Genomic DNA, 22340 nt, shown 5'->3' on the forward strand with positions numbered 1-22340 from the left:
GATCCGCTTATTTACAGCACAAGAGTCTATTCAGTGTACTGGCTATAAAGCACATTCACATCTAATGATAGGCAAACATAAAATAACACTTACTTCCCAAAACTCAATGGCAAAATGATAAACTGAACAATTCTAGAACTCATAAGTATTTAACGTGACATGAGAATGAGCTATAAAGCTACTAACAGAGCAATTTCCTGGGAGGATTCTTCCACTTGGGACTGTAAGGTTTTGATATTGTTATTCAGAACCTGGGGAAAATATAAGGAATTGTGTTATGCAAAACAGTTGACACTAGTAAATCGCAATCACTTCTCGCAGTCTGGTGCTAAGGCTTACCTCTATAGTAGACGCATACTCATTCAATGCGTTGGTCATAAATTTACGGATGGATTCCCTCTGAAATAGAGCAATAATCCCATGTTAGAAAGGAATGACCCTACCTCTTCACCCAGGCTTCACCTTTTTCATAAAGGTGAGATCAACAAATGAGAAATTAATTGTTCTGTAGCTGTCCATCGTGTGAAATGGTGATAACCGTACATTTTATTAGATTACAATATAATGAGGGCATGTGCAGAGTTTCCCAATAAAGTAACAACCCATTCATTCGACCTGCTCACTTACCTTTTGTGCAAGTTCTTCATATTGCTCTATCTCTAGTGTCTTCTTTTGCAGATTTTTCTACAACACAAATAAAGTCCTTTTCATAAACTGCACGTGCAGAATCCAATGGTTTGAATCAAAATTACTTGTTCTACAAATGTTCTTATTTGTGAAGTTTTACATATGAGAACAGTGCAGACAACTGTCATAATAAGATAGACATTCACACCACATTTCATACAATGTGACTCTATGATTATAAGATGCCTAAAACATGCTGGAAAAGCAAATTCAGTACATTTTAACTTCGATCCAATCGAACCAGATATATTTTTATCCACTTAGTAAAGCCCAAATTTACTTAATGAATGAAGACGACACCTCCAAATAACCATCAGCCGCCAGAAAAGGTGTGAATCATAAGAGCCCACTCAGACCAAACTACTTGCTGTACTACACTCATAAAAGTCTAATACATGCTTGTAAGGGTGTGGGGGAGAAATCCTACCCCACCCTTAAAGGGGACATTTGGTATATTTGGCCAGTAATTGCATGCATATATACATATATATACCGTTCAAAAGTTTAGGGTCACTTAGAAATTTCCTTATTTTTTAAAGAAAAGCACAGTTTTTTTCAATGAAGATAACATTAAACTAATCAGAAATACACTCTGTACATTGTTAACCCCTTCCCGCTCCTTGACGTACTATTACGTCATGGCAGCTGTATCGTTCGCGCTCCATGCCGTAATAGTACGTCTCAGGAGTAACGGCCATTTCGGCCGTCCTCCCGACACATACAGGAGCTGTGACGCTGCTGTCTTGTTCAGCAGCTGTCACAGCTCCTACAGCGGGGACCGATCGCTGTGTCCCCGCTGATTAACCCCTTAAAGGCCGCGTTCTATAGAGATCGCGGCTTTTTAGGGGTTAAGCTGCCATCGCCGGCCTGCTACGCGATAGCGGCCGGCGATGGTGACTATGGCAACCGGACACCAAACAATGGCGTCCGGCTATGCCATAGACGGAAGCCTAGTGGGTCCTGACAACGTCAGGACCCACTATGCTTGCTGTCAGTGAGTAGCTGACAGTTCTAATACACTGCACTACGCATGTAGTGCAGTGTATTAGAATAGCGATCAGGGCCTCCTGCCCTCAAGTCCCATAGTGGGACAAAGTAATAAAGTTAAAAAAAAGTTAAAAAAAGATGTGTAAAAATAAGAAAATAAAAGTTTTAAAAGTAATAAAAGTAAAAGTCCCACTTTTTCCCTTATCAGTCCTTTATTATTAATAAAAATATATAAACAAACAAATAAACTATACATAATTGGTATCGCCGCGTCCGTAACGGCCTGAACTACAAAATTATTTTGTTATTTATCCCGCACGGTGAACGCCGTAAAAAAAAATATTAATAAACCGTACCACAATCACAATTGTTTGGTCACTTCACCTCCCAAAAAATGGAATAAAAAGAGATCAAAAAGTCGCATGTACCTAAAAATGGTACTGATGGAAAATACAGTTCGTTACGCAAAAAATAAGTCCTCGCACGGCTTTATTGATTGAAAAATAAAAACGTTCTGGCTCTTAGAATAAGGCAACACAAAAAGTAAATGATTGTTTACAAAACGTATTTTATTGTGCAAACGCCATAAGACATAAAAAAAAACCATAAACATCTGGTATCGCCGTGATCGTATCGCCCCGCAGAATAAAGTTAATATATCATTTATAGCGCACGGTGAACGCTGTAAAAAAAAAAGTATACAAAAACAATAGTAGAATTGCTGTTTATTAGTCACCACGCCACCTAAAAATGGAATAAAAACTGATCAAAAAGCCGCATGCACCCCATGAAAACTACAATGGATTCCTCAAGGGGTCTAGTTTCCAAATTGGGGTCACTTTTGGGGGGTTTCCAATGTTTTGGCACCACAAGACCTCTTCAAACCGGACATGGTGCCTAATAAAAAAGAGGGCTCAAAATCCGCTAGGTGCTCCTTTGCTTCGGAGGCCGGTGCTTCAGTCCATTACCGCCCGAGGGCAACATGTGGGATATTTCTCAAAACTGCAGAATCTGGGCAATAAGTATTGAGTTGCGTTTCTCTGATAAATCCTTTTGTGTTATAAAAAACAATGGTATAAAAAGAGTAAATTTCACCTCTACTTTGCTCTAAATTTCTGTGAAACACCTAAAGGGTTCATAAACTTTCTAAATGCTGTTGTGAATACTTTGAGGGGTCTAGTTTCTAAAATGGGGTGTTTGATAGGGGTTTCTAATATATGGGCCCCTCAAAGCAACTTCAGAAATGAACTGGAACCTAAAAAAATAAATAAATGAGGCAATACTTCGCTTCTTACATTATACTGATAATGAGCCGTGCCCACCCCGAGATGACCCCAGTTTTGACCGTTTGTATAAACGGAGACCCCTATTAGACCGTTCCAGTGCCCGGTTTTCCCAAGCATACACCCCCGAGAAGTGTTTTTCTATTGATGAGTCCCTGGTACATTTTAAAGGGAGGGTTCAATTTCGCCAGTACCTGCCAGGTAAGAGGGCAAGGTATGGCGTGAAGATGTATAAGCTGTGCGAGAGTGCATCAGGGTATACCTACAGGTTTAGGATATATGAAGGAAAGGCCACCCCCAAACCAGACTGCATCCTGGACTACAATAGGTACATGGGAGGGATGGACTTGTCAAATCAAGTCCTGAAGCCCTACAGCGCCATGCGGTGTGGTATAAGAAGCTGGCCGGGCACATCATACAGATGGCTTTGTACAATGCGTATGTGCTACGTCGATGTGCAGGCCAGAGGGGAACTTTCCTGGAATTTCTAGATCTAATCTTTAGGGACCAGGAAGGGGGGGCACCCAGTACTTCTGGAAGCGAGGCCACACGCATCGTACCAGGGCAACACTTTCCAGGAGAAGGTCCCCAAACCGGTGGAAAGGGAAAGAGTCAAAAGAGGTGCAGCGTCTGCTATAAGAGGGGGATAAGGAAGAACACAATATACCAATGTGACACGTGTCCCGAAAAACCAGGGCTCTGTATAAAAGATTGTTTTAAAATGTATCATACATCCCTTGATTTTTAATTTACCCTGATGCACTCCGCACAGCTTACCCCCCTCATCTTTCCCTTCTGAGCCCTGCCGTATGCCCAGGCAGCTGATAACAGCCACATGTAGGGTATTGTCGTACCCAGGAGAACCCACATTACAATTTAAGGGGTGTATATCTCCGGTGGCGCATGCTGGGCACACTATATTGGACACTGAAATGGCATATACATATATAAAATTGCAAATCTCACACTGCACCATCTGCTGCGCATTATCTTTTACACAGTACCTGTGGGGTCAAAATTCTCACTACACCTCTAGATAAATGTCTTAAGGGGTGTAGTTTTTAAAATGGGGTCACTTCTCTGGGGTTTCAACTGTACTGGTACCTCAGGGGCTTCTGCACACATGACTTAGCACCAGAAAAGCTCCAGTAGGCCAAATGGTGGTCCTTTCCTTCTGAGCCCTCCCATGGGCCCAAAGGGCAGTTTATCACCACAAATGGGGTATTGCCGCACTAAGGACAAATTGGGCAACAAAATGGGGTATGTTGTTCCTTGTGAAAATAAGAAATTTTGATCAAAAATGACATCTTATTGGAAAAAATATCATTTTTTTCATTTCACAGCCCAATTCAAATAGGTGCTGTGAAAAAACTGTGCGGTCAAAATGATAACAAAAACCATAAATGAATTCCTTGAGGGGTGTAGTTTCCAAAATGGGGTCACTTCTGGTGGGTTTCCATTGCTTTGATACCTCTGGGGCTCTGCAAATGCGACATGGCACCCGAAAACCAATCCAGCAAAATCTGGACTCCAACAAACACATAGCGCTCCTTTCCTTCTGAGCCCTCCCATGGGCCCAAACGGCAGTTTATCACCACAAATGGGGTATTGCCGCACTAAGGACAAATTGGGCAACAAAATGGGGTATGTTGTTCCCTGTGAAAATAAGAAAATTTGATCAAAAATGACATTTTATTGGAAAAAATATCATTTTTTTCATTTCACAGCCCAATTCAAATAGGTGCTGTGAAAAACCTGTGCGGTCAAAATGATAACAAAAACCATAAATGAATTCCTTGAGGGGTGTAATTTCCAAAATGGGGTCACTTCTGGTGGGTTTCCATTGTTTTGATACCTCAACGCCTCTTCAAACCTGGCATGCTGCCTAAAATATATTCTAATAAAAAAGAGGCCTCAAAATGCACTAGGTGCTTCTTTGCTTCTAGGGCTTGTGTTTTAGTCCACGAGCGCAGTAGGGCCACATGTGGGACATTTCTAAAAACTGCAGAATCTGGACAATACATATTTAGTAGTGTTTCTCTGGTAAAACCTTCTCTGTTACTAAAAAAAAATTGAATAAAATTGAAATTCAGCAGAAAAAATGAAATTTGCAAATTTCATTTCCACTTTGCTTTAATTCCTGTGAAATGCCTGAAGGGTTAAAAAACTTTCTATATGCTGTTTTGAATACTTTGAGGGGTCTAGTTTTTAAAATGGGGTGTTTTATGGGGGTTTCTAATACATAGGCCCCTCAAATCCACTTCAGAACTGAACTGGCACCTTCAAAAAAAGGCTTTTGAAATTTTCTTAAGAATATGAGAAATTGCTGTTTATGTTCTAAGCCGTGTAACGTCCAAGAAAAATAAAATAATGTTCAAAAAACGATGCCAATCTAAAGTAGACATATGGGAAGTGTGAACTAGTAACTATTTTGGGTGGTATAACCGTCTGTTTTTCAAGCAGATGCATTTAAATTCTGAAAAATGCTATTTTTTGTAAATTTTCTCTAAATTTTGCAATTTTTCACAAATAAAGACTGAATATATCGACCAAATTTTACCACGAACATGAAGCCCAAAGTGTCACGAGAAAACAATCTCAGAATCGCTTGGATAGGTTTAAGCATTCCGACGTTATTACCACATAAAGTGAAATATGTCAGATTTGAAAAATGGGCTCTGAGCCTTAAGGCCCAAACTAGGCTGCGTCCTTAAGGGGTTAATGTTCTAAATGACTATTCTAGCTGCAAACATCTGGTTTTTAATGCAATATCTACATAGGTGTATAGAGGCCCATATCCAACAACCATCACTCCAGTGTTCTAATAGTACATTGTGTATGCTAACTGTGTTAGAAGGCTAATGGATGTTTAGAAAACACTTGTAAACGCTTTTGCAATTATGTTAACACCGCTGTAAACAGTTTTGCTGTTTAGGGGAGCTATAAAACTGGCCTTCCTTTGAGCTCGTTGAGAATCTGGAGCATTACATTTGTGGGTTCGATTAAACTCTCAAAATGGCTAGAAAAAGAGAGCTTTCATGTGAAACACGATAGTCTATTCTTGTTCTTAGAAATTAAGGCTAGTCCATGCGAGAAATTGCCAAGAAACTGAAGATTTCCTACAACGGTGTGTACTACTCCCTTCAGAGGACAGCACACACAGGCTCTAACCAGAGTAGAAAGATAAGTGGGAGGCCCCGCTGCACAACTGAGCAACAAGACAAGTACATTAGAGTCTCTAGTTTGAGAAATAGACGCCTCACAGGTCCTCAACTGGCAGCTTCATTAAATAGTACCCGCAAAACGCCAGTGTCAACGTCTACAGTGAAGAGGCGACTCCGGGATGCTGGCCTTCAGGGCAGAGTGGCAAAGAAAAAGCCATATCTGAGACTGGCTAATAAAAGTAAAATATTAATATGGGCAAAAGCACACAGACATTGGACAGAGGAAGAATGGAAAAAAGTGTTATGGACAGACGAATCGAAGTTTGAGGTGTTTGGATCACACAGAAGAACATTTTTGAGATGCAGAACAACTGAAAAGATGCTGGAAGAGTGCCTGACGCCATCTGTCAAGTATGGTGGAGGTAATGTGATGGTGTGGGATTGCTTTGGTGCTGGTAAAGTGGGAGATTTGTACAAGGTAAAAGGGATTTTGAATAAGGAAGGCTATCACTCCATTTTGCAACGCCATGCCATACCCTGTGGACAGCGCTTGATTGGAGACAATTTCATCCTACAACAGGACAATGACCCAAAGCACACCTCCAAATTATGCAAGAACTATTTAGGGAAGAAGGAGGCAGCAGGTATTCTATCTGTAATGGAGTGGCCAGCGCAGTCACCAGATCTCAACCCCATAGAGCTGTTGTGGGAGCAGCTTGACCGTATTGTACGCAAGAAGTGCCCATCAAGCAAATCCAACTTGTGGGAGGGCCTTCTGGAAGCATGGGGTGACATTTCTCCAGATTACCTCAGCAAATTAACAGCTAGAATGCCAAAGGTCTGCAATGCTGTAATTGCTGCAAATGGAGCATTCTTTGACGAAAGCAAAGTTTGAAGGAGAAAATTATTATTTCAAATAAAAATCATTATTTCTAATCTTGTCAATGTCTTGACTATATTTTCTAGTCATTTTGCAACTCATTTGATAAATATAAGCGTGAGTTTTCATGAAAAACACAAAATTGTCTGGGTGACCCCAAACTTTTGAACGGTAGTATATATATATATATATATATATATATATAGATATATATATATATATGTATATATATATATATATATATACCGTGTGTATACAGTGCATTAGAAAAGTCTTTAGACTCTTTCACTTTTTTCACATCGTGTTATGTTGAGGCCTTGTGCTAAAATAAAAAATTTACATTTTTCCCCATGATTCTGCACTAAATACCCCATAATGACAAAGTGAAAGCAGAATTTGAAATTTTTTTGCAAATTCATTAAAAAGTATTCAGACCCTTTGCTATGACACTTAAAATTTAGCTCTTGGGGCCTCCCGTTTCTCTAGATCGTCTTTGAAACGTTTCTTGTAAAGGATTTGCCTGACATAGCTTCTGTGTCGACGCCCTTGGTTAATCAGCCTGCATCTGTTCCTAGGTCTGCTAGAGTGACTCAATCTGCTACCACTCAGGCTGGTAGGCCGAGGATTGGGAGAGCCTATCGCAGCCTAGCCAGACGGTTCTAGGTCCCTCCCTTGGTCTACTTATACCTTCATTTGCTGCTTGTCCTTTGCTTGTGATTCTCTTGTTTCCTGGCTCTGCTGTTTCTGCTGTTACCATTGACCTCTGCTTCATATTGACCCTGGCTTGACTGACTATTCTCCTGCTCTGCATTTGTTACCACGTACACTTGACTCGGCTCGTCCACTACTCTGTTGCTCACGGTGTTGCCGTGGGTAACTGCCCTACTTCCCTTTGCTTCTGTGTACCCTTGTCTTGTTTTGTCTGTCGTGCACATATTGAGCGTAGGGACCGTCGCCTAGTTGTACGCCGTCGCCTAGGACGGGTTGTGCAAGTAGGCAGAGAGTGTCGGGTAGATTAGGGCTCACCTGTCTTTCTCCCTATTCTGACATTACATTTCTACACCTTGATTGGAGTCCACCTGTGGTAAATTCATTTGATTGGACATGATTTGACACAACTCTGTCTATATAAGGTCTCATAACTGACCATGCATATCAGAGTAAAAACCAAGCTATGAGGAGGAAAGAACTGCCTATAGAGCTCAGAGACAAGATTGTTGTCACGACTGCAGGGAATGTGGACCCACTGGGTCACTCCACCATAATGGAGTGGCAGCTTGCCAAACAAATATATAACAGTCACTTGGTCGATGGTTCCTGGATGGCAGGCTGGTGCCGGATTATCGGAAGCTGCCTTGTGCCGGATTATTGGAAGCTGGCTTGTGCTGGATTATCGGACCCAACACAAGACATGGATACTGGAGTCGTTATGGATACTGGACTTGGCAGGAACACTGGACACGGATACTGAAGTCGTCACAGACACTGGATTTGACAGGGACACTGGACGCAGATACTGGACTTGTCACGGACACTGGACATGGATACTGAAGTCGTCACAGACACTGGTTTCAGGAACAGGTTATGGAACCCTTGCAAACTAACACTTGGTTAGCAACAATCTTTCTCAGACACTGGGATACAGGGCAGACTTCCTTTTATACATCAGGGTATGCTGAGATAGGCTGGTGGCACAATTACTGGTGCGCGCGCTGGCCCTTTAAGGATCATTTGGATTGCGCGCGCGCACCCTATGGGTCTTTGCGGTAGGAGGCAGAGCACGCAGGCGTCCCATGGAAGAAAGAAGGGGATGTCGGCGGTAAGTACATACAGGCTGGCGGCCGTGACCGCCGGGAGGAGGTGGATGCCAGCGGTCCGCAGTCATCAGCGCCACAATTGTGTGGAGGCACAGATCAAGAAAAGGGTACACAAAAAATTCTGCTGCACTGAAAGTTCCCAAGAGCATAGTGGCCTCCATAATTCTTAAATGGAAGAAGTTTGGAAGAACCAGGACTCTTTCTAGAGCTGGCCGCCCCACCAAACGAAGTAATCGGGGGGAAGGGCCATGGTAAGAAAGGTGACCAAGAACCCAATGGTCACTCTGGCTGAGCTCCAAAGATCCTGAGTGCAGATGGGAGAAACTTCCAGAAGGTTAACCATCACTGCAGCACTCCACCAACCTAAGCTTCATGGCAGAGTGACCAGAAAGAAGCCTCTCCTCAGTAAAAGACACATGAAAGCCAACCTGGAGTTTGCAAAAAAAGCACCTAAAGGACTCTCAGACTGTGAGAAACAAAATTTTTAATTCTGTGAATGTCCTTGAGTGGCCCAGCCAGAGCCCTGACTTGACCTCATTGAACATCTCTGCAGAGACCTGGAAATGGCTGTCCACTGACAATCCCCATCCAATCTGGCAGATCTTAAGAGGATTTGAAGGAAAGAATGGCAGAACATCCCCAAATCCAGGTGTGCAAACCCTGTGGCATCATACCCAAGAAGACTGGAGGCTGTTATCGCTTCCAAAGGAGCTTCAACTAAATGCAGAGTAAAGGGTCTGAATACTTATGTCAATGCAATATATATATATATAATTTAAGTTAGAAAAGATTACTTACACTATGTTTTGACTATGTGTCTGCGTGTTCAAGTGATATGATTAATTATGCACTGTACCTTTGACCTGTGCAATTTTTTTTTTCTATTTTCCCTGCACTGGTTGTACTGAGAACACCGGCAGAGTAAAGTTTCAGTTTGCAGCAAATCTACTACTTTATATCATCTTTGCTGCGACTCACCTGCAAGTGCACACCACCCGGGCCCCCACCTTGCATGCTTGTACAGAACTTATAAGCATTACATGTTTATGAACAATGACTGAACACCACCGTGGTTTCCATGAACAGTGGTGCATACTTCGTATTAGTTACTGATACAAAACTATAAAGGTCTGTCAGCCTAAATAACTGGTAATTCTGAAAAGAAAATCTTTAATATAAAAGGATACTGTTTCGTTGGGAGGATATACTTTCAACTTGTTCATATTCCCAACCAATTATGTCATGTGTGACTTGGGTACCATGTACAAATGGGAACTATCATTGTATTATTGAGGTCATAGATATTGTTTTGATATTGATTACATATAATTTACAATAAATGTGTAGAGAACATTTGTGGCTTTTCTACTTTTTATAACTCACCTCCAGGTCAGTGATCAGATGCCTCAACCTAGTGACTTCCTTTTTCAGTAGCAAAGTTTCTTCTTGAGAGTGATCCAACTATGACAACGAAAAGAGCATACAGATAGAAGTACGAATGGTCATAGCAATATGGCTTCTCAGCTCATCACAATGCCACATTGTCCTATAAGTTCAGCGGCCACTACTCCACTGGGTGCATCAGGAAGCAGGACCATCTATAATACTGGAGGCACATAAAAAACCGGGCACGGCCAATCAGGAACTTGTCCACATTATTTACAATTGTTACTGGCACCGGTCTGCTGCCCGTTTATAATAGTTTCCGCACTGTATCTTGTATTCCCTGATTCTTCTATACTACCTGCTGACTTTTTGTATCTGACTTGGGGTCCTATAGGTACATTGTGCAATAAGGTAGAAATACAAAGATTTTCTCTAGGACCTAGAGTATTACACTAGTAAATGATGTGAGAGGCTTATTGTGGATTGTACTCTCTATAACATTGTAAGAAAAAGGTTTTATTTATGTCCAGAGGTAATGAAAAATTGTTAATACAGGGATTATATCATGTTGTTATAGAATCACAATAATAAGATATATATGAAATATATTTACCTGGTTTAATAGCTGATCTACTCTTTCATCCAGATGCAGACTTCTTCTTTCCTGCAAATGGATAGTATATATAGTTTACATACTATAAATCTGTATCTATCTTAAAAAAATAAAATAAATAGGCAGCACTCACAAAGGTTTATGGTGAAAAAAGAGGGTGCTTTATTGACCCCAAAAGTGCGACGTTTCAGCTCACACAACCTGAGCCTTCCTTTGGGGTCAATAAAGCACCCTCTTTTTTTTTTTTTTACCATAAGCCTATGTGAGTGCTGCCTATTTACTGCTTTTTACCTAGAGGGACAGTGGTCAGTTCCCTAAGGCTTACACCCCCTTCCATTAAAGTCTGTGCTGCTGGATTTTATTTTTGTATCTATCTATCTATCTATCTATCTATCTATCTATCTATCTATCTATCTATCTATCTATCTATCTATCTATCTATCTATCTATCTATCTATCTATCTATCTATCTATCTATCTATCTATCTATCTATCTATCTATCTCATATCTATCTATCTATGTGTTATACCCAGAGTAGTAGCTATAAGGAGTGCAGAGTTAGCAGATGCACCAGTTTCTGGTGCCTAAGGGGGCCCAAATACCCCTCTGCCTCATAAGAAGACACCAGTATTCTGAATGGCACATGGTAGGTGGGGCCCCGGTTACACATTTTGCATTGGGGTCCAGGGGCATCCGGTTATACCCCTGGTGTTGCCATATTCTTCCTTTGCTGCTCCTCCATGTCTGCTGCATCTTTGTTTTGCTTCACTTTAAATCTCAAGATTTCCACCTGATCTTTCAGATCCTGCAACTGACTTGTCTCCTTCTGTAGGCTGAATTGTTAAGAAATAGAAATGGTTAGTATCTTATTGTACCTCCAGGAGACAGTGTTTGTTCAGCAGTCCAAAGTATCACGTGTGAGGCATAGGACAAGGAACTGACTGTTACAAGTAAGTTGCTTATCAGCTACAAACTATGAAAGGCAGCATAATGCATAAAAATAATGTTATTATTAATATCATTAAATATCATGACTAACAAAATACTAACATACTCCAGTAGGGACTTCATGAAAGCGCTCATTCTCGTGGCCATATTACTAACAGGTCGGGATCTGATCCCATTATTAGCAGTAAAGATATTACTCATGCATGGAGCCGATATATGGTTGTGATCATGGACCCTAGAGCTACTTCATCTATCATAAAGTCTTTGGGCTTTGGAATTTAACCACTGTGTCCATTATAATTTAATGGATCCAAACGAAAAGTTAATCATATTCCAGATTTAATTTTCCAGTTCAAGTTAGTACATAACATCCCATATGTTTAAGGGGGGATTCACACGAGCGTGATTTTCGTGCGTGCAGGCCGCGTATTTTTCGCGCGCCACGCACAGCCCTATAGAAGTCAATGGGGCAGTTCAAACAGTGCGTGATTTGTGCGCAGCGTTTGTTCGCTGCGTACAAAACGAGACAGGTTCAATATCTCCGCGTATTTCGCGCATCACGCACCCATTGTGTTCGGCATTCACTGTCGAGGGTGCTGAAAGAGTTACTGCCGATCAGTTAGCTCTTTCAGCACCTTGGACAGTGACGGGCGTCGAGTAGCCTCATCTCTATGATGGCGGCTGCGCGAAAATCACGCAGCCGCGCATCATACACGGATGACACACGCAGCTGTCAAATGGTTTTTGCGCACGCAAAGCGCCGCGTTGTTTGCGCGCGCAAAAACGCAACGTTCGTCTGAATCTGCCCTAAAAGTGCGTGCTCCATGTCTTCATCCTTCACTTAACTTTTAGTTTGCCCAAACGGCATAATATATATGTAGTGCGGTTCGCTATAGATATTAGACATGCTTCTCTTTCTCACATAACCTTATGGCTGGTAAGCATTTTGCAATATATTCTGATGCATCTTCCCCAAAAATAATCCAGGTACAACATAGTTACTATGAGGCTGAGTAGAGAAGGAGTTGGTGATATATGTGCCACCTCACCTTTTGTTCCTTTCCCGTAGTGATGACATTTCTTGAGATAATTCATATACCTCCACATCGGCTTTCAACAAGGCATCTTGTAAATCAGTGTTTTCCTGCCTAAGTCTGCTGCACCATCCGTTAATTTCCAAAAAGTCGTTGTCTCCTGCTACCCTATGTGGAACAATGGTTCACCATAACATCAATTGTGAAAGCTGCAGAAACAGATGATTGTTTCAGAGATGTGTATAGAAATGTACATGCCACTTGTTGGGAAGACCGTCCTTCAAAACGCAAATATGATTAAATATAGCAAAATGTTTGTAGGAACAGAGGTTGATGGTGCAGGAATTTTATGAGGATTATGAACCTTTTATGAGTGTGGATTTGGCCCCTAGGAATTTCTGAAGTGTACAGTACAGAGATGTGGATTGATAAGGGGTAGGACAATATAGGATCAGTTACTTACATAGCACCACAACGTGGATCATCATGTAGTTCAGGAAAAGCTGATGCCATGCTGTTCTTCTATCTATGATTATATAAAACTCAGTGATTTATCATAATATATTATTATAAATTATTGCATTATAAAAAAAATACACAAGATTATCTACCAGTTTGATATAATGTAACCATTTATCTTATCTTAAAGGGGTATTTCCATCTTGTTAATCCTAGTTCAAGTGTCCGATAACCCCAAAATATAAAAAAAATTCAAATACATACAAATTCCAATAAAGTACCATTTTGCAGATCCAGATGACACTCCAGTTATTGCCCCCTTAATTGTTTGTGCATAGTTACCTATGGATCCAGCCGTCGCAATGGTCCAGCAGTATGGCTGCGCTTGCGCCATTCTATCAGCTTGTTTCATTAAGAATGGCCTGGATTTTGCACAGTAGCTCCCTGCCCGGCTACCTCTATGCAAGTCTATAGTACAGCTCATGGGCATGGCCAATAGCCTTGGAGCTGACCATGGCACACAGCTGCCGAACCCTTATCAGGGCTGTCACAGCGTGTTTTCTTCAAGCCACTGTGCGGGAGCACGCATGTCGAAGCGCTTGATTGACACATAAGGCAAAATTCCCACAAATTGGCCGACGGCAGGGAGCGGGCAGTGGGGAAATGGAGGCCGAAAAAAGAGGAAGACGTGGTAGGATTTTTATTTAGAGGAGACTGATAAGTATCATTTTTATTAGGGAATTAATTTAAAAATAGAAATAAAGGCTGAGATAGGAATAACCCTTTAAAACACGCAGTTGTCTCCAAGTTGAATATAATGTATCCAATTGTCAGCCTGTATGATTTAATAGCCAGAATGCTCCACAGTCATATAAAGCAGCAAATGATGTGTCAGTATAATATCATACATCTAGTTTTATATAAGGGTATAAGATGTTCGTTAAACTCACCTTAAAGCCCTACACATTGTATAATGCATTCCACCTTCCAGGAGCCTCTCTCTCTCTGAAGTCACAATACGTTGACCTTACAATAAGGCCTTATTCACACGAACGTGTTATACGTCCGTTATTTTCACGCGCGTCGCACGGACCTATGTAAGTGAATGGGGCTGTTCAGACTGTCAGTGATTTTCACGCAGCGTATGTGCACTGCGTAAAACTCACGACATGTCCGATACTTGCCCGTGTTGCGCGCAGCACGCAACCATTGAAGTCAATGGCTGCGTGCAAATCATGCAAGGCACACGGAAGCACTTCCGGGTGACGCGCGTGATTCGCGCTACAGCTGGTAAAGAAGAGAAGGGAAACATAAAATCCCCTCCTTCTTTACTGTGTCGTCACATAAAAAGGGAATGTCATAATGATGCCGGCCACGCACCATATACACATGTCACACTGAACATTTGCGCGCGCAAAACGCAGTGTTTTTTGGGCGCGCAAAATGGACACGTTATTGTGAATAAGGCCTAAGCAAGAGGCAGATTTCTAAGACATATAAGAACTAGTAATGGGGAAAGGAGGTCAGAAAGGCCCACTCAGACGAATGAGCATTACCCGCAAAAGGAAGGCAATAATCTACCATATTAGCATAATATTACATTACAGTTGGCATTCAGAACAAGACTTATACAATGTTGCTATATTTAACCCCTTAATTCTCCTAATAAAAGCACAAAGGACACAATATTGTTTATTTCATCGTTCACTTATTTCTTGCTAAGACCTGAGGGTTTTCTTTTCTGATTCACCTTCTAGGCCTCACCTATTAATATGTTTTAGGGAGAAATAAGTACATTTTGAAAAGAGGAATTTTCATCACTTCAGCCATTCACATACATGACGTAGGTTTGTTGGCTGGGTCACAAAATATGCTGACCACCATATCATCCAATGACACATGTTCTCAGTTTACCGTTAAACGTTAAATTATGTTTACAACCTAATGACTTTAGGGAGTGGTCACATGCAGACATTTCTGTAACTAAAAATCAGTTCCATTTATCTGAATGGAACTTGCAGAAATCCATAGACCTGAGGGATAAGAACTGATGTGACTGGCGACAATCTATGTACGGTGGGGCAGAATATGTTGGTGGACATTTCCCAGAAATGTCCCCAAGGTATTTCTCTGAGGTACTAGTATCTTTTGAGCTTCTAGATTTGTTTTCTAGTTTTATTGGCATAAGATAGAACTTTTTCAAAATTGTCATTTCATACAAACAATAAAAAATGCGCCTACATAATAAACTAGGCGCATTTTACTCCAACTTTATATTAAGACTGGCATATGAAACGCCAGCGTTAATAAATTCCCTCCTGTGCCCACCCTGGCTAGAAAAAGTATTTTTATAAAAGATAAAAAGCCAGGCTAAAGGTATATTAGTTTAAGGTGTACTTCCCCTTAAAAAACAGAAGGGATCAGAACTTTTTATTTTACTTTACAATTAAATTATGGATTCTTCTTCCTTCTTGGGCTCTGTTCACATTAGCATCCTGACAGCTTAAATGGATCCATTTTTATACAGATCCTATCAAATCTGTCAGGTTTCCAGTTTATTTTATACCATATTATCTCTGCAGTTTAAGCAATATTTACCATCAAAAAGCAATGGAAACCTGGCGGAAAGAAAAATTGCGCTAATGCGTACCTCCTAACTTTCAAGTATCGCAAAAGAGAAACAACCAACGTGGTAATTTTTTTCCTTTTAAGCCACGCCTCTAAACCCACCCAATCCCCGCCAATACACACCAGGTTCAGCCCACACGGTATCAGGCTCCCATTGTGCCTCCCCACTGTATAATTCCCCCATAGAACCCCCACACAGTATAATGCCACTATAGCTGCCCCTACACAGTATAATGCCAAATAGCTGCCCCCGCACAGTATAATTTCCCCATACAGTATAATGCCCCATAGATGAACCCATATAGTATAAAACCAACACAGATGCCCTCATACAGTATAATGCCCACATAGATACCCCCATACAGTATAATTCCCCATAGCTGTCCCCATACAGCATAATCCCCCCATACCTGTCCTATACAGTATAATGCCCCCATAGCTGCCTCCATACAGTATAATACCCACACAGATGTCGCCATACAGTATAATGCACCATAGTGCCACAATGTCCTGTAGATAGTGCCACAGTGCCCATTGTAGATAGTGCCCACATTGATGGTGCCAGTGCCCACATACAACCACAGTGCCCACATAGTGCCACTGTACCCACATATAAAGGGCCAGTGCCCACATATAAAGTGCCAGTGCCCAAATAAAAAGTGCCAGTTCCCACGTAGTGCCACATTGTCCATGTAGATGGTGCCTATATAGTGCCACAGTGCCCATGTAGATAGTGCCACAGTGCCCACATAGTGTACTGTTCCCACAAATAAAGTGCCAGCACCCACATATAAAGTGCCAGTGTGCCCATATAGTGCCACAGTGCCCATGTAGATAGAGCCACACCCCCTTGAAGATAGCCCACCCTGCCTGTGGATGGCGCTAACCCTCCCTGTAGATAGCTCCATTGAGGCTCCCTCTAGGAGTGGAATCCCCAGCCAGAGTACCGGCAATGCTCTAACCGGGGATTCCTCTCCAGGAGCAGCCCCTGACGTCACTGTTCATATATGGATAGTGATGTGAGTGGCTTCTCAAGGAGTGGAATCCCCAGCAAGAGCATCGGCAATGCTCTGCCCGGGGATTCCGCTTCAGGAAGAGTCCCTGACCATATATGGACAGTGACACCAGGGGCTTCTACAGCAGCGGAATCCCCGGCCAGTGCGTCGGCAACGATATGTGGCTGAGGATTACGCTCCATGAGGTGCCCCTGATATCACTGCCCATATTTGAACAGTGATGTTAGGGGCTTTAAGATATCGGAATCCCCGGCCATAGCATCGGCAACGCTCTGGTCGGGGATTTCGCTCCTGGGGGAGCCACTGACGTCACTATCCATTTACGGACAGTGACGTCAAGGGCTTTCCTGAGACACGAGCCCCTGGCCAGAGAGCTTGTGCTGCTCTGGCCCGCGAATCCATAGTTGAATTCTGGAGCAGGGAGCTGACAGTTCCCTGCTTCAGCATTGGATTCAACTGTGTCTGCATCCTGAGGTTGTAGGTACAGTTGAAAGCGGGACAAAACACCGGCCACCGGGGACAGCGGGAGACAGCCCAGAATCTGGGACTGTCCCGCTGAATCCAGGACAGTTGTGAGGTATGCTAATGTTAACAGAGGCCATATAATGTTTTGTACTATATACATTTGTTCTGCAATTGTTAGAAGATGTTACAATTTTAAACAAAGTAAAAATAGAAACTTGTATAGAAGGAATTCATAATTTTGCCACTCTATACCATGTTGTTCTCCTAGTCCACTCTCAAATGTACCTACTCTCCCAGAATATCTGGGAGACTCCCGTAAAAGTGGGGGCTTTCTGGACTCCTGGCAGAGCAGGCAAGTCTCCCAGCACCACGTCCTGACTCCTGCGCCGATGAACACTTCATCAGCCCATGTGGTAGCACATTTTTGTTGCAGCACCTGGAGCAAAAAGGACTGCAAGCTGTGGGTGCAAGGTGAGGTAAGTAAATAGGTGGTCTGAGGTCAGAAAATAGTATAAAGTCTGGTTTATAGTCTGCAGATATTTAGGGATCTGGATTCTGAATTTATTCTGTGGTTTGTATTTTGGAATCTCGTCTGGGGTCATTATTTATTTTGGGGTCTCGTTTGAGGTCTGCATTTATTTTGGAGTGTGAAGAGTTATATGCAGTGCTCCACTAATTAGGCTTGGGGATGTTTTGGGACGTGCCTGTATAAATTGATGGGGCTTCGCACAACAGTCCATGCAACATTCTTGTTGTCACTGCTCAAAGGTCTAGTCAAATCTCCATAGTGGGCGACTTATTGCATTGTATTCTACATAAATGTCTAAGTAGGACACCGATAGTAAACAGAGAACCCTCCTCCTAATCACACGACCATCTTAGTGTCCAGAAAAAAAGCCCTAATGGGTAAGTCCCTGGTCATAAATGCTACTTTGTGAATGGCATGACCTCTATGCTAAATTAAGGGGACTTGGGGGTAACTAGACAACTAATTCAAAGATTAAGCACAGAGTATATTGAAAAAAATGTTCATAAAGGACATATGATTTAATAGAAAACAGAATGAAAAAAAGGTCCACAGCCTCTAAGATGCAGCAACTTAGCTCTTGGCATTTTATGTGCATATGATGTTCTTTCCATTGTCTAAATGGCATTAAATCCAAGGACAAGAGAGATTTGAGTTGGACTAGATTTATCAGGTTGAAATACAACTAGAAATATATGTACCAAAGATTAGATAACCGCAGCCTACTGAGTGAGGAGTAAGCCATTTTTAGAAAGCACCTTGATTCTTGAGGATGCAGGATTGCACTAATAACAATAGAAATACTGAATGATCATTGTATTTTCTCAAGTACATTCAAATGTCTCAAAGACTAAGAAAAAGCCCACAGAATGTCTGCTTACAATATGTTCAGATAATTGGTACACATTTATATAAGATGAGTTGGCATTTATTCTTCTGGATATAGTAAAATACAGGTGTACGTGCTTCAGTTTACCACTAGATGTCAGTGTCATAGCTTTTATTATCTGGTGAAAACTGACCTTGACTAAGATTGAAGATTTCATGTAAACAGATCCAATTAGCCACTGATAACTTTGGAGATGTTTCAGGCATCTCCATTTATTCTAAGAATTGCACCTTTTTAATCTCCTACCCCCTAGTCATTTTACATGACCTTGTCCACCATTCCAAAAAAAAAAAAAAAGGATACCAATTTCCCTTCTAGTTGGCCTGGATCCCGGGATATAAAAAAATCAAACAAATAAAAAATAATTGACTATTGTTAAATGCCTATCGTACACTTGAGCTTTGTTGAATCCACCCTTTATAATATATAACCTTTCTATTCATGTAGATGCCCAAACCTCATTCTAGTACCAGTTCTAGTAAGTGAATAATGAGTTGCAGTAGAAAATGTAAAAGATGAAGGCTGCTAGCATATAGCGAATGCTTTGGGGGAGTGCGGTCCATCAAGTAAAGCTCATTTATTTGTGAGAGTCTTTTCTTGCAGAAACCATTAACGCACTTGCCTAACATTTTTCGGTTTGATAATCCCATTCATAGAAGTCTATGTCACCGCTTTGTCTTTATAGTTGTAGTTAGTTCAAGGAAAATAAACCATTCAACACCTGTTACAAAAACAGTATTTTACAACTTCTACAAACTCCAATAGAGAGAACTGTATGACGACACAGTCACCTCGCCACCTCATCCCTTCCATTTTTGGAGTGCTAAACCTTTCAGGCATTCATGGTATATCTTGTGGGTATTCTATGAGTGTCTCAGATGAGAACAATCTGTGTAAAACAGATGCTCACTGTTATGTAAAGTGCTGCGTAATATGTTGGCGCTATAGAAATAAACATTATTATTATTACGTTTAGTACATAGCTTGAGGTGGCAGTGCATAAGACAGGGATTATATCAGTTATGGTCGGAACTAGGCGTAACACAGTAACAGTTTTGCCTGGATTGCTCCTTTCATTTGCGTCAAATATAATTAATAGAGCTCCACAGTTCCTCTATAACAGTGCAAGTCACACAGTGCACTATTAGTACTTACTTTACCTGTTGCATGCCGCTCCTCACCTCTATGCTATTCTCTGACATGGAAGATACTTGTGAGCTGCCACTAGAGGGCACTCATTTGTATCTTCCAAGTTCTGCACTGATATCTATAAGGCCTCGTGCACACTTCCACCACAGTTTTCACGGCGGGTTATGACGGATCCGTGTGACCGTTTTAGCGGCCGTGTGCACTCCGTGTTTCCGTTTCCATGCGCCGAGCATGGTACTATCCAGGGTGCTGAAAGAGTTAATGGGCTGCACTGATCGGCAGTAACTCTTTCAGCACCCTGGACAGTACCATGCTCGGCGCACGGAAAATACAATTTTAATGTAATAAAAAAAAAACAATAATAAGTTCATACTTACATTCCTCCTGTCCCGGCCTCCAGCGATGACGTTTCATCCATGTCGCCGCTGCAGCCAATCATGGATGACGTCAGAAGGCCGGCCTCCAGGGATGACGCTTCATCCCACGTGACCACCTCTGCACCCAATCACAGGCTGCTGCGTCAGAAAAGAAGGTCGGACTGGAGGAAGAAGAGGGACTCGTCACCAAGACAACGACCGGGTACGTATGAAATGCTTTTTATTTTATTTTTAATCAGCAGCCTCTTTTCTCTATCAGTGATTGATAGAGACAAGTGGCTGCCGATTAGTGTAATATTTTTGTAATGTTTTTCTGCCCGCCCGGCGGTTGCTAGGCAACGGCTCCGTCACACACTTCAGTTTTTTTGATGGCCCCATTGACTTGCATGGGCCTCACGGTCACGGAATCTCTGACCAAAGTAGGACATGCTCTACTTTGGATCGGAACGGAGCAATGGACCGTCAAAAAACTGAAGTGTGCATGGCCCCATTGAAATGAATGGGTCAGTGTGCTAGCCGTCAGAAAAACGGCTAGCACCCTGAAGATAAAGACTGAAGTGGGCATGGGGCCTTAAGAGGGAAGAGAGAAAGGAGCTGCTTTCTAATGACTCTACATCTCTGCATTAGAAGGATGCGGCTGGTTATCTTTCTGAACCATCAGGACACAGAGAAATGTGGCACAAGGGGCGGCAGGTTGTGCACCCCTGTCTTAGAGGCTACCAGTTATGGGAAAGAGAGCGGAGAGGGGGTGGAGAGTCTTGTTGGAATCATATTATTGGCATTAAACAGGCTCAGTCAGTGCTCCAATTTTACTAAATCTTTCACTGAGCAGGATTGGTCGGCTGTTTATCTTCTAAGGGCAATCATTTGGGGTCAGAAGTATTTTTATCTTGTGACCCTCCATCAGAGATTGAGTCCCCCAAAGATGTAACAAAGCAATGGCCAAACAGAACTTTAAAATACCTGACAAAAGAGGACAACTCAGGGACATAGGGGACTTGGGCAATTTCAAGTCAAACCTGCCAGCAGTTTCGAGGTCTGAAAACTGCGGGCAGGGGAGGGGAAGGGCATTGTAAACATACCTTTTGTAGGGCTGAGAAAATGATGTTTTTACTCCCCTGGTTCGCCTGCACTACACGCTGAAAGCCCCACTGCTCTGCTCTAGGTGATGGCTCTAGCGGTCTCCTGATTGGCTGACAGAGCCGTCACTCAGAGCGAAGAGTGGCAGTTGCAACTGCTATGTCGGGGGAATCAAACATTGGTTTCTCGGTCATGCAACTTCAATTACCAAGAAAATAGGGATGTTTACAATGACTTTCCCTCCTCTATATCACCCTGTCGTCGGGTTTAAGGCTTTAACCCCTTAGCGACATGTCACGTACTGGTACGCGGCTGAGTGGCACGATCGGCCGTTTACAGTGGTTGTTATGGCAGCCTGGGGGCCTAATAAAGGCCCCAGGTCCGCCATTTTTGTACTTCTTTGATGCTCTGCCTCTGGCAGGGCTTCAAAGAAGACTGTCAGAATCACGATATACTGCAATACATTAGTATTGCAGTATATCATGCAAGCGATCCAACTCTCGCTGCTTCAAGTCCCCTAGGGGGCCTAAAAAAAAAGTAAATAACAGTTAAATAAACATTTTTATAATGTTCCAAAAAAATTAAATATTAAAAGTAAAAAAAAAAACCCTTTTCCCATTTTTTTCCTAAAGCAATATTAAAAAAATGTAAAAGTTAACATAACTGGTATCGCCACGTCTGTAAAAGTCCAAACTATCACAATATAGCGCTGTTTAACCTGCTTGGTGAGCGACGTAAAAAAATACAAAAACATGCAAATTGCTGTTTTTTGGTCACCTTAGCTCTCCAAATCAAAGGAATAAAAAATTATAAAAAATTTGCATGTACCCCAAAATTATATTCGTGAAAACCATAGCTTGGCCCGCAAAATTTAAGCCCTCACACCTCTAAATTGATGGAAAATTAAAAAAGTCATGGCTCTCAAAATATGGCGACACAAAACATTTTTTT

General features: G+C 41.9%; 1 protein-coding gene across 7 annotated transcripts in view; it reads right to left on the minus strand.

The window, feature by feature from the left end:
* Window positions 1-21502, minus strand: part of LOC142742560 (uncharacterized) — a 33916-nt gene extending 12414 nt beyond the window's left edge. Inside the window, exons 1-10 of one of the 7 annotated variants that reach the window (XM_075852450.1) lie at window positions 21392-21502; window positions 20310-20470; window positions 13264-13326; window positions 12816-12963; window positions 11522-11651; window positions 10818-10868; window positions 10202-10279; window positions 628-684; window positions 340-399; window positions 187-251 (exon numbers count right to left, since the gene is read on the minus strand). In XM_075852450.1, the coding sequence (XP_075708565.1) occupies window positions 187-251; window positions 340-399; window positions 628-684; window positions 10202-10279; window positions 10818-10868; window positions 11522-11651; window positions 12816-12963; window positions 13264-13326; window positions 20310-20346 (689 nt within the window). In that variant the 5' untranslated portion in view covers window positions 20347-20470; window positions 21392-21502. Of the gene's footprint in view, window positions 1-186; window positions 252-339; window positions 400-627; window positions 685-10201; window positions 10280-10817; window positions 10869-11521; window positions 11652-12815; window positions 12969-13263; window positions 13327-20309; window positions 20471-21391 lie in introns of all 7 variants that reach the window. The other 6 variants (XM_075852467.1, XM_075852458.1, XM_075852493.1 and 3 more) reach the window with 6 other exon arrangements.
* Window positions 21503-22340: the final 838 nt, after the last annotated feature.

Source organism: Rhinoderma darwinii, chromosome 1 (assembly GCF_050947455.1).
Source record: "Rhinoderma darwinii isolate aRhiDar2 chromosome 1, aRhiDar2.hap1, whole genome shotgun sequence".
Taxonomy (NCBI): domain Eukaryota; kingdom Metazoa; phylum Chordata; class Amphibia; order Anura; family Rhinodermatidae; genus Rhinoderma; species Rhinoderma darwinii.